This window comes from Cetorhinus maximus, chromosome 7 (assembly GCF_964194155.1).
Source record: "Cetorhinus maximus chromosome 7, sCetMax3.hap1.1, whole genome shotgun sequence".
Classification (NCBI taxonomy): domain Eukaryota; kingdom Metazoa; phylum Chordata; class Chondrichthyes; order Lamniformes; family Cetorhinidae; genus Cetorhinus; species Cetorhinus maximus.
The window spans coordinates 28031491-28044304 of NC_135885.1; the positions used below are offsets into that span (position 1 = coordinate 28031491).

At 41.3% G+C, this 12814-nt stretch overlaps 1 protein-coding gene across 5 annotated transcripts in view; it reads left to right on the top strand.

Moving 5' to 3' along the window:
* Window positions 1–12814, top strand: part of LOC144682673 (F-box-like/WD repeat-containing protein TBL1X) — a 323543-nt gene that overhangs the window by 291413 nt on the left and 19316 nt on the right. For all 5 annotated transcript variants that reach the window (XM_078545241.1, XM_078545245.1, XM_078545242.1 and 2 more), the window contains 5 exons: window positions 2253–2385; window positions 5576–5717; window positions 9401–9464; window positions 9550–9647; window positions 10978–11038. In XM_078545241.1, the coding sequence (XP_078401367.1) occupies window positions 2253–2385; window positions 5576–5717; window positions 9401–9464; window positions 9550–9647; window positions 10978–11038 (498 nt within the window). The remainder of the gene's footprint in view (window positions 1–2252; window positions 2386–5575; window positions 5718–9400; window positions 9465–9549; window positions 9648–10977; window positions 11039–12814) is intronic.

Below are 12814 nucleotides of genomic sequence, written 5' to 3' on the forward strand. Positions count from 1 at the left end.
AATGGCCTAGCAAGGGCATTGAGGAATAGGCAACAAATGCTGGCCTTGCCAGCGACACCCACACCTCATGAAAGAATAAATTAAAAATAAACAATATTTTTGTATATAATAGGAATCATATTTCAACAAACTTAAAAGCTGAATACTAAAAAAATGTAGTAAATTTGGATAACCAGAAATTGATCAGTTATGTCAAAGTGAAAAGTGTAGAATTGGTGCTCACCTTTTTTGGTTTTAAGTTATTTTTATTTTAGATAAAAATGCATAAATCCTTATGCATTTGTTGAAGCCTAATTGCTGAATGTTTAATAGTAAGGATAATTTTGGTGATATGTAGGAAATCTTTTATCTGTATTTCTCAAACACTGGACAAATATGACTAATCACATCTTAAGTGTTGGTGTGTCAATAAAATGTCACCTTGGTCAGCAGTCAGTTCATCCTAGATGACTAATCACATTGGCCTCTGTATGTGTGTATATTTGCACAACCTACATATGTACACAGTGTATTCAAAAGGTGGGTAGAATATTTCATCATGTGCAATATAATCACTTGTAGAAACACTAGAGACCCAAATCAAAATTTAGTTTGGCACGTATCTTGACGTAAAAATGTCAAGTTCAGAAATATCACCAAATTCTATACACTGAACATGAGGAAAAGCTTTTTTATGCAGCGAGTAGTTAGGATCTGGAATGCATTGCTTGAGAGTGTGGCAGAGGCAGATTCAATTGGGGCTTTCAAAAGGGAATTGGACAAGCACCTGAAGACAGAAAATTTGCAAGGCTTATGGATAAAGGGTGGGGGAGGGGGAGTAGCTGAGTTGCTCTTGTATAGAGCTGTCATGGACACAAAGGGGCCAAATGGCAGCCTCCTGTGCTTGTAGAAACTCTGATTCTACTATAAATAGCACTGTTATATTAATGTAGAGATTGATATGGGGAAGGATCTTTTTCTTGCCAGTTATCTCCCCTGCTGTCAAGTGTTGACGCTTTTCAAGGTACAGCTTCATGGGGCCAGATGCCTTTTAGTAGCTCATCTATTCATGGATGTGAGGCTTGACAGTGACAATTGACAGATCCTTCAACCAAGAGGGCATCAAAGCCATACTCAGTTCAATCCTCAGCTGCAGTTCCAGAATGATGGGGATCATAGGAGTAATCCAAAGCGATCTTCCCCTTTTCTAGAGTATTGACGGTGAGGCTAGTTCTAACGCTTCTGTTGTTTCGGTTGAGTTCAGCTAGCTCAGCATAGGCTGGAAATCGGATCTGTAATCCACTTGATGATTAGTCCCTTATGCTTCTTCTGCTTACAAGGAAGACACCCTGAGCTGTAAAATCACAGAATTGTTAAGCACAGGAGGCCACTCAGCCCATTGTGTCTGCACCGGCTCATAGAAGGAGTAATTCACTTAATGCCATTCTCCCACCTTCTCCCCATAATCCTGCATTATCTTCCTTTTCAGATAACAGTCTAATTCCCTTTTGAATGCTTCGATTGAAACTGTCTCCACCATACACTCCGGCAGTGCATTCCAGACCTTAACCACTCACTGTGTGAAAAGGTTTTTTCTCATATTGCTTTTCCTCCTCTTGCCAATTTTTAAAAATCTATGCCCTCTCATTCCCGATCCTTTTACGAGAGGGAACAGTTTCTCCCTATCAATTCTGTTCAGATCCCTCATGATTTTGAATATAAATATCAAGTCTCCTCGGGCTTCTTTTCTCCAAGGAAAACCGACCCAACTTCTCCAAATCTATCTTCTTAACTGAAGTCCCTCATCCCTGGAACCATTCTTGTGAATCTTTTCTGCACACTTTCTCCAATGCCTTCACATCCTTCCTAAAATGCAGCATCCAGAACTGGGCGCAATACTCCAGCTGAGGCTGAACTAGTGTCTAATACAAGTTCAGTATTATCTCCTTGCTCTTATATTCTATGACCCTATTAATAAAGCCAAGAATAATGCTTTATTAACACCTCTCTCAACTTGTCCTGCCGCCTTCAATGACTTTTGCACATGTACACCCAGATCCCTCTGCTCCTGCAGCCCCTTTTGTAGGGGACAATTTTGAAAATTTAGAACTACATCTTAAATAAAAGAATAAAAACTCTGGTTGACACAACGTTACTTTTCTAGTGATTAGTATTAGAAACTTAATTGTGTCTGGGTCTTGTTCTATTAAGCAAAGTGAATTTGGATTAATTTTTTGTTCTGCATGGCTGAAATTTTAAATGACTCTTTGCAGATAATCACTCTGATGCCATGGAAATAGATGGAGATGTTGAAATTCCTTCAAACAAATCCACAGTCTTAAGGGGTCATGAATCTGAAGTATTCATTTGTGCCTGGAACCCAGTCAGTGACCTTTTGGCCTCAGGGTAGGTATCATTTGGAACAAGTTAAGTAACAAAAGTTATACTGTAATTCTGTTGTCCTGATATTGATTTTAAGATTATATTGCTCTTTCACCCTTACCATATAATGTTAGAACCATGATGTGCTGGTTAGCAATGTACAAATGTGTGGCAGCGCTTAGTTTCCTGACCCGTTTAATGGATTTTCATGCCATCATTGAGGGGCAGGATACAGCCGTGTTGCATAATGGGCTATCCAGCAATTTTTTACCCCTGTAGAAATATTTGCTTGACGTGCAAGAGTTGCGTAAGGAATGGCCAGTTTATAATTGCGTGGCCAATATCCTGTGGCAATCTGGAAGACATCTTTTTGGTGGGATGGAAACAATGAAGTGTAATTCAGCCAGGGTTTAAATTAAGTTTTTAGCCTCAAGATTTTTAGAATCATCTTAACACACTCGCCTAGAAATTCAACCATTTGTGTAAAAGGTACATCTACGGGTCCAACATGGCAGATAGCATGCCTAAGTTCCATGCTGAAAGTGCATCATTGTCATATTGGATTGGGCTCCATGTAAGCATCCAAGGAGCATGCCAATGGTATTAGAACCATAGAACACTACAGCACAGAAACATTAAAAATATTAAAAACACTCACTATAATATTTAAGGAAGAATTGTGAAATTGTCCTGCTCAGTGCCTGACTTGCCATGCAGTAAACTTACCTAGCAAATCATGGGCAGTAAGGGCCCTGCAAGAGCACTACTTAAAAGATTCAGTCGCCTCTTACAGGGGTAGTTGCTGGTTTGTCTTCATGGGCTGTTAGTTAATTTCTAAGCATTTTTTGTGGGTTGTTACTCTCTAATTAGTAACTCCATTCTTATTCCTGCTGACCTCTTTTTGCTGCTACTGCATGACTTTTGTTTTACTTAAAAAAAAAAGAGACAGGCTTTCAAAGCTTTTCGTTTTGCACTTATCGGAATAGCTTACAAGAAATTACCAAACTGTAATGGGGGAAACAACAACTTATACTGCATGAGAAGGGAGTGCTGATTGGTTGACAAGTGGATTCTTATTGGTGGAAGCATTGCCATGGATAATGCAACATGGGACAGTAAACTGTCCAGCTTTATTCAAATTCAAAATGGGCAGGTCAACTCTGGTCACGGCATTGCCCTAGGGAATGAACCAGGGAATCACTGTTCCCTAAGCTTTTGTTTATGACCAGCTTGTTTACAACACATAGTACAGATCTGTTTCCAGTATCCTAGCAGCAATCATTTTTCATTCATCCTTTGCCAGTCCTCTCTGCTGCCTTTATTCCAACTAAGCCATCAGGGCAGTAGGAAAGGTAACACACTGGAAGCCCGAGTCAGCATTGGCAGCTGGAATTAAGGTGGAAGCCATCTGTTTTCTAAGGCGACAGTGTGAGCTGCCATGGAATCTATTACAGCTGTCAGCATGGTGTGCATCATCGTCGTGTCCTTGGAGTTGCTTTAGAAGTAAGAAGGGAAAAGGAGGATAAAATGTGAAGAGACCCTATGCAGTACCTCAGCCAGCATTGTGCTCACCATGGCTGTAACTCTCTCCCACCCTCAACACCCTGCCGCTGCTGTCTTCCGGAGTGGAAAGGGTGTACAGGAGAGGACAGGCTTCTGTGGTCCACACTACCTGCTGCATACTGTGTGCAACCTTCCCCTGTAAAGAGGAAATTAGCTACTGCCTTGCGGGGTGTTTTGAGATGTGCTTGTGGAAGATTGAGGTATGGGGAAGTGAGGGTTGCAATCATTGTGAGTGTAAGCAGTGCAGAGTGTGTAGGCAGGAGAAGAAGGGGGAAGAGTGAGGTGTGGTGCAGTGATTGTAAGGAGAGTATAGAGAGTAATATGGCTGCAGGTATGAGGAGAGAGTAATTGATATGACAGTTAACATTCATGACAACTCTGGTGAGGTTGTGAAATGTTTTACAGCTTTCTGGCCTTGATCTGAGAGGTTAGCTCCTGGAATTGACCTACTCAGTGACCCCTTCCCACTGCTGGCCGAGGTGTGGTCTGGAGAGCTTTCTGTTTAAGTGGCATCAGTGAAGCCTGATTTCTATTTGCTCCAAACAGGTGCGCAGCAAATAACCAGTGCTGGCTGCACAACTCAGTCATTGTAATAGCTTCTCTAAACAAAATTTAAACTTGTTCCTGTGCCCACGTGAACAGATGTATGCAGCGAACAGCTCTTCCCCTGCATGCCCAATTTAAAAAGGGCTGAATTTCTAGGCCGCTAAATTGGTGGAAACATTGTTCATCACTGATACCTGTGCATGCTCAAAGTTGTTTCTGTGTTGCTATAATGGAAAGATCACCCGAAGGTAAAATGCACACTTGAGCACAGCGGCCTCTTCCATGGGGTACGCTGAAGCTAATAGTTTTTGCAACCAAGCACATTCATTTATATTGTTCATTGCAGCAGGAAGAAAACACTTCGCAAAGAGATGAAACTTAAAATGTTAATGAATGATTTCAGTAAATAACAACCAATTAAACATTTTACACAAAGTGTAAGCATGGCATTTTCATTTTAATACATCGTAATATTTTTTAAATGGGCAAAAATGTAAAAGTGGGAAACAAAAGCCATGAAATGTTCTGTCAAGTTATTTTGATGTATTGGTATATATGACTAAGAATCTCAACAATGCTAATATGTTTTCAATCTAAATTATTGCAAATAATGTATCTAGTTTATTGTACAAAAATAAGATCATCCATTAATTGGAACTCTCAGGGATAAATATGCCAAAAACTATATCTGTTTTACTATATAAATAAGAAACTTTAATGTTAAACCCAATGAATAACCTAAAACAGAGATATTAAGATGAGTATTTTCAATTAGGAAGAGGTTTTGATAAAACAAAGTTAATCATCACAATGTGGACAATACAAATAGTATTTTTTTCTGCCAATAATGTCACCACAATAAGGTGACCGAGATTAGGAGCCCTGAAGCTGTGATCAGCCACTTGTGACACCACCTTGCCACCTAGTGGTGTAACCAGGTTTAGCTGTAGAACTTGCTGTTTCCCCATCCCCTCTCATACACTGGGAGACTATAATTTACGTGAGTCGTCACTGCTTTAGAAATGCCAAATGCCCAAATTAGAAACGGTGATTTAAAAAAAGGGTGTGGGAGAAACTTTAACAAGTATCTTTTTTATGTTTATAGTTCTGGAGACTCAACTGCAAGGATATGGAACCTCAATGAAAACAGCAACAGTGGCCCCACTCAGTTAGTACTAAGGCATTGTATCAGAGAAGGCGGGCAAGATGTTCCTAGCAATAAGGATGTTACATCACTCGACTGGAATGTAAGTTGCTATGGTTGTAAAACCAATTAGTAACCCTTTTGTGACTCCTAATGAAACCCTTTTAACCATTAACTCAATCCTTCATTTTTGAAAGTACACACCTTAACCTCATTAGGAATCTGATATAATGCTCTCAAATAAGTAGCCTTTGTAAGTCAATGAGTTACAAAATAGTGCATAGTATCATTTGTATTATTCTGGGTTGAAAAAGACCAATTACTGAATAACATCTTGCTTTGGCAAGATTTCTTCAAACAACCCTTGCATTCCACAATGTGGGATACAGCATTCATGTAATGCCCCATGCAGTGCAAAATTAATGGCCAGCCACTTTCTAATACTATAACTCTTCAGCTTTGTTTCCCTAAAGCTCCCTCCTTACTAGTAGATCGACCAATCATTGTTAACTACAAAATGTATTTCTGCAATTAAATTTTCAGCTTGGCTGATTGGTTTAAATTCATACATTTAAGATTTCTTATCAATGCTTAAATATTAGAGCAATTTTCCTCCTTGGTGTGTCTGTAAAGTCTAACAGCAGATTTAATTACATAGCGCCTTTAATGTGATAAATCATCCCGAAGGCACTTTGTAGGAGTATTATCAAACAAAATTTGACACTGAGCCGCATCGGGAGGTATTAGGGCTGATGACCAAAAATTTGACAGAGGTAGATTTTAAGGAAGAAAATGAAGAAAAAGAGGTGGCGAGGCAGAGGAGATTCCAGAACTTAGGGCCCAGCCAGCCAAAGGCGTGAGTGCCAGTGGGGAAGCAATTAAAATTGGGGACACTCAAAAGGCCAATATTGGAGCAGTGCAGATATCTTGGAGGGTTGCAGGAGATTACAAAGATAGGAAGGGGTGAGGGGATGGAGATAATTTGAAAACAATGAGGAGAATTTTAAGACGAGACTTTCAAGGAAATTTTTAACCAGCATGTGAGAAAATAACAGTTATGCCTACTCTGATCTCAGCGATGATTCAGACCAAACTGGTGGCAAGTGTGCATTAGTGCACATTGTTAATAAGGATTACTGTATGAAATGGATTTTCCCTGTTTAAGAAGGTGAAATTCATGGCTGTAACTCTTGAGTGAACAATTAAATTAAACTAGCAAAATCAGGGATAAAGTAAAAGTAGCCCCTTAAAGGGAAACTGCAAAAAAAACTGGAAAAAACAAAGACAAAATTCAAAGGAAACGTATCAACATTAAATCAAAATGTGATCAAAAGAGTCTATAAATCACCCGGTTCCCGTAGTGCCCACCGAGCAGGGAGGGCCTCGACGGTGCCGGCAGACACCGCATACTCCCTCTCCAGGGACACCCGGCCGTGAACGTAGCCGCGGAAGAGGGGCAGACAGTCGGGTTGAACGACCCCCTCAATCACCTGCTGCCTGGACCTGTAAATGGCCAACTTGGCCAGCCCCAGGATTAGATTAATGAGGAGGCCCTTCTCCTTCCTGGCCCCCTTCCGCACCGGGTGCCCATCGATCAGGAGGGTGGGATTGAAGTGCAAACAAAACAACAGTAAAAGGTTTTTCAAATAACTGAAAAGGGGCAGCCTAAGACACCCTATATAAACATGGTCCATGGACTCCGCTAGGCCGCAAAAGATGCAGGCATCTTGGGGGCCCATGAACCTGCTGTGAGTGCAATTGCTTTACTCTACATCCACTCTGCACAGCTGCAATTATGATGTAATCTGGCAGGTTTCCAGAACTAGAAACTGCAGTGAAGATGTTAATGATATCCTGAGTATAGGATTAGTTAATGTGATGTGAGCAGAGTTGGCAAGAATTCTGAATCAAATTTAAAATCAAAATCGATCTAAATTCTGGCCCGTTTCATAGGATGTGCTAGGTGGAAGTCATTTGGGAAATAACAAATGGGAGAATTTGACATTTTATCATTGGTTTTCTGAAGTGAACAGCTCTACAGAGACTAGAGATTGAGTACTATAATGGCCGTGTTGTAGCTAGTCTCCTATTTCACTTGCTACAGGATCTGGTCTTCTGTTACACATTATACTGAACCTGATTTCCTGATCTACTTCATCCAAGTCTTGGTCTACCCTTCCACTTTATCTAACATTAGCTCTCCTCTTTCACTCTATCCAGCATTTGGTTTACCCTTCCACGTCATTAACTGTTAGATTTCCTGCTCCACCTTAATCGGAACAAGGTTTCCCACTCCACTTTATCCAGCACCAGGCCTCTTGCTCCATTTTATTACAGGATTAACGGTAGAGAGATAACATCGGGTAAAACTGAAATCATCCTCTTCAGCTCCCAATAGAATTCCACACTCTACCCCAGATTCTACATCGTTCCTAGCACCAACCCTGAGAGGAGTGTAAAATGCTATATCATTTTTATCACCAAGACTGTCTGTTTCAATTTCAGTCTTGAGATATCCCAGGTTTTTTTTTCGCTGGCATGTTGAGTTCCAGATTATATAAATTCCAGCTGATCATATCCTGCAACTTCCCCATCTCGTCTTACAATGGTCTATCACTCCTGTCCTCTCTGACCTGAATTGATTCCCTCTCCCCTGACGCATTGAATTCAAAATCCTTGTCATCTTTTACAAGTATCTCCATGGTTTGCCCAGTCTCTGTCTGATGTCCTCTGGCCCTATGTATCAGTGCACACCCTCTCCCAACTCTGGCCTCTTTTGCATCCTGCCCTCCTTCCGCTGGCAGGGCTTTACTCCATCTTGCTCTATAATCGAGAACATTCTCCCTGAAACTTCTCTAGCTTGCTATTTCAACTTTTCAGAAACATCCTCAAAACCTACCTCTTCGATCAGGCCTTCAGTCTCTTTCCCTGTCTCTCTAACTGTTACCCAGCATCTGCTTCCCATTCTGAAAAATGTTTTCGGTATATATTGTGTTAAAGGTATTTACAGATCATTGTTCTTGTTACGAGGATGAACTCAGTAGGCAGAATATTGAGCTCAGCGGGCAGACGCATGCCTGACCCGGGCCGAGCGTAAAATGACGCTTGATGACATCGGGCGAGTCATCGCATAGTCCCGCGATATTTCGTTCAGCGGGCACGCGCCGGAGTTTGGAACGCGCCCGCTGACAATTAAAAGGCCTATTAAGGCCATTAAAAAGGTAATTAATGTCAAATTTATGCTGCCCGTCCAACCTAACAATTGGCGGGCAGGCGAAAATAGCAAGCGGCCTCTGCACTTTTTAGGAAACCTCATCCACGGGTGGGATGAGGTTTCCCAAAACAAATTAAAAAAAAATAAATAAAAATTTCACACTTGAATTAAAAACATGTCCCTGCTCATGTGACAGAGTCACACGAGGGGGCATGTTTTATGACATTTCTATTTTGTTCATTAAGTTTTTTCGAAGAGCACTTCATCTCCCTGAGGCAGCTCTGCGCCTCAGGGAGATTGAAACGCTCTTTCACACGCGTGCGTGAAGTTCGCGCTAGGCCTGCTCGCCCTCCTCCCCCCTGCCCACACAGGCAGCGTTGAGCACTGCCGCTTGCGTTTCATGCTGGGCGGGCCTTAATTGGTCCGCACGCATAAAATCGCGGTGCGCTGTCGATCGTGGGCGCCAGTCAGCTTTCCAACCGCCCCCGCCAATCCTGCATGCCAAGGGCAAAATTCTGCCCAGTATGTTCGTGGTGGAAGTCACTACTTGTATGGTTGTTTTTTTTTTCTAGAGCGATGGAACACTGTTGGCCACAGGATCATATGACGGATTTGCAAGAATATGGACAAAGGATGGTGAGTCATGAGTTCAAATGAATATATCTTTTAAAATGTCAGATTCCTATTGAATTTTTCCAGTGAACTTGAATGTTTTTTTCAGGCAACCTCGCAAGCACCCTAGGACAACACAAAGGGCCCATCTTTGCTTTAAAATGGAACAAGAAGGGAAACTATATTCTCAGTGCAGGTGTTGATAAGGTAAGAACAGAATAGTTTGCAGAGAAACAAATATTGGACCTTTTTGTTAGATTTAACTGATTTTCCCAACTTCTGAGCGTATGGCCTGCCACACTTTTTACCTAGTTATTTTCTCTTGTCTACCTTATGTACTGTTATGATCCCCGCTGAGGTTAGCCCTGGACAAGCCTGATCCCAGAGTGGAACCCAGCTTGATACATCCTAACTTTTATTTGTTTGTTTAAATACGTGGAGAGTAGCAACTGAACAGAGTCACAGGAGTCAGCTGATTATCTTTTAATAAAACAATTATTCAACAAGAATAATAGTACACCATGGCTTCACATGCCCATAGCAAATAATTACAGACCTTCAGTTGTCTCTTTGAACCTTCTTGCTTCTTGCAAGCTGTTCTCACTTTAAAGCTGAAGCCTCAGGCCTTTCTCTCTGCCCCTCACTCTTAACTTCATTTAACAGGGCCTTTTCCCAGGCTCCTGTCCTTTCTTTAACTACAAGGTCTTCTTTGGACTTTCCCCTCTTCCACTCTCCTGGATTTTTGGGGTTTTCTTTGCTTGGGACCTTTTTGTCCTTTTGGGAAATCTGCAGTTCCCTCTCCCAGTGTCCAGTCTCTCTGGGGTCCTGGCATCAACTGAACTTAAAAAAATTGCTGCTTCTTTAGTTCTGTGTGTAAATCTGTAGGAGGAACTTGCCTATCTGGTCCACCTGTTGCTAGGCAACAGCACTATTCTTTCTACTCCTGTGTGTTTAGCCCTTCTTTATAGGGGTCGTAAACTTCTCATTAGAAATGCAAGCAGTCTTTTAAAGTGAAACTAAAGCTCCATTTGACCTTCCTTAACATAACGATACAGAAATACAAATCAAGCTTAAACTTTAAAGCTAAAACTCATTCCTAACACCCACAAATACAAATATAACGATCTCTATTTCCTAACATTACACACCAACCGCAACAACTGCTTCCAAGGTTTTTGCTACTGGTCTTGTGACTTGTCAGTGGAGCGATGAATGTTAGCAGTTTAGGAATAATTATTCTTTTGCTGTAGCCCATCCAAACTAGTGCAGAAGCATCTGGCCACTAGTTGGCTTTTTCCCCTTGGTGATGCAACTGAGATTGGGACTTTGTAGCATGGAGGATCAAGGACCCATTTTTTCACATCATAGCATTGCATCTCCAATTCATTATAATCAATGAAAAACATGATGCACTGTTTTTTTTTTAAATAGGAGCAACACAATCAGTTGCCAGCTAGTAGCTTTTTACTTTTTCAGACTCGCTTCCAGTCTGTCGTTTTTTTTCTCTGAGACTAAGAACTCCATTTTTTTTCCACAGACAACAATAATTTGGGATGCTCATACAGGCGAAGCTAAACAGCAATTTCCATTTCATTCAGGTAAGAAGAAACGGTGTAGTGTATTTTGATAGCCTGTAAGCATTGAAAGTGTTGTAGTGTAGGCAGGTATTTACAAGGCTGTTACATACAGTTACATAGATTCTATGTGATTCTATCAAAGGGGTCTGGCTGCCATTTTAGCAAGTGCCTGGAACACCATGCTTTGCACGATTTGTTTTGGAACATAAGCTTTGGCTGCCAAAAGCGTCGATCGTGCCATGCTGTTTCTTCTGTGGAGACATGGGCTGGGATTTCAGCCTCTGCTCATGTCAGAATGGAGGTAGAAGGGCTTTAAACATGTAAGGAGGGACCCGATTCTGGATTCCTGCCCTATGGCGCGGGTTAGGTGTGCACTTAGCAAGCCTGCACGCAGCACTCCCGAACCTGTCTGCTCCATTGTGGGTGTGGGAATTCCAGACCCCCCCACCCCCCAACTACTTTCATGGTGTTCGAACGGCTTTTGCAAGAGACGTGGCTCACCGTTCCTCAGAGGAGTCATCAACTATGGGGAAATCCTAGTCTGGAGTTGGGAAGCAACAAAACCAGTAGGCATTCGGCATTCCTTGTGAAAAACATTGCCCTTTTACCTTCTCCTAAAGCTGTCAATAAAATACGGACATTGAAAGTCCCATTGAAGAAATCTTTAATCCACTTCATATTTCTTAATCCTGTCTCAATAAGCACACAATCTTTGAAAAACCTCTTCAAAGAAAGATTGACTTAATAAAAGTTAATAAAGATGTCAGACAAACAAATCTAGCACTCTCCTTTGCAACTGAGTAAACAGACCCTGTTGGGCTGAGGCTTTTAGTTATTCTTTGAGCTCAGCCAAGCATTTATAATGAAGCCATCTGGCAACTGTATCAACAGAATAATGTTTTTCTGGATGGCCTCATTATGGCTTGGCTGAGCTCCAAAATGGACAGCTTTATGAGAAAGTCATACCAGCAGTGTTTTTCAAATGGATTTTTGAATGGGTGTTTTTTGTTTCATGAGCATGTTAAAGACTTGCCATTATTATATGTTATTATTATATGCCATTATTATACATCATTAGTCTGCATCTACTGAATACTGGGCGCATGGGCATGGAGGGCACATGGGAGATACAACAAGGTGTGGAAGGGGCATGGGGAGTGGAGTGGAGGCCATTGTGAATGGCCTCGCAATTCTCCTGCTGCCTCGGGAGGTGGTGGTCCCACCTCCAGTTCATGTCTACCTCCCTTCATGAGTATAAGGCAGCAAGGCACTTCCAGGACAGAAAAGGGATTGTGGGTTCAGGAAAATTCCTGATTCCTGTTTCTAACAAAAATATAGCCTATGGTATTTATTTTCTTCAGATCTGCTTTTAAAGTGTAGAAATGATTGGTACCATAGGTGGCATTACCGTATCAGTGATTGCTTCATTCAGAGACGTTTACAGTGATGGTGATGCATAATTCATATTCTTGACCACCCAAGTTAGAAGGGTTCATTATGGATGAGCTGACATTTAAGTGGTATAATCACTTTCTTATGTCTTTGTGTGCCCACAGTGCCACTTTGAATTGTTAGCCTTTCATTTGACCTCAGTCATCATCCTTGACCATCTGCAAAATCTGAAGGCCACATATTATTGTAAAATGATTAGTGTTTTGCAGAAAGAAACATTGTGAATTCAGCAATATGTTCTAAAGCCTGAGAAATAGGTTAGCTCTTCAACTATTGATATTCTTTTTTGAACCTTTAAAATAACTCGAGAAACATATTTTTTTGCTATTAAATAAATTGTTGGCT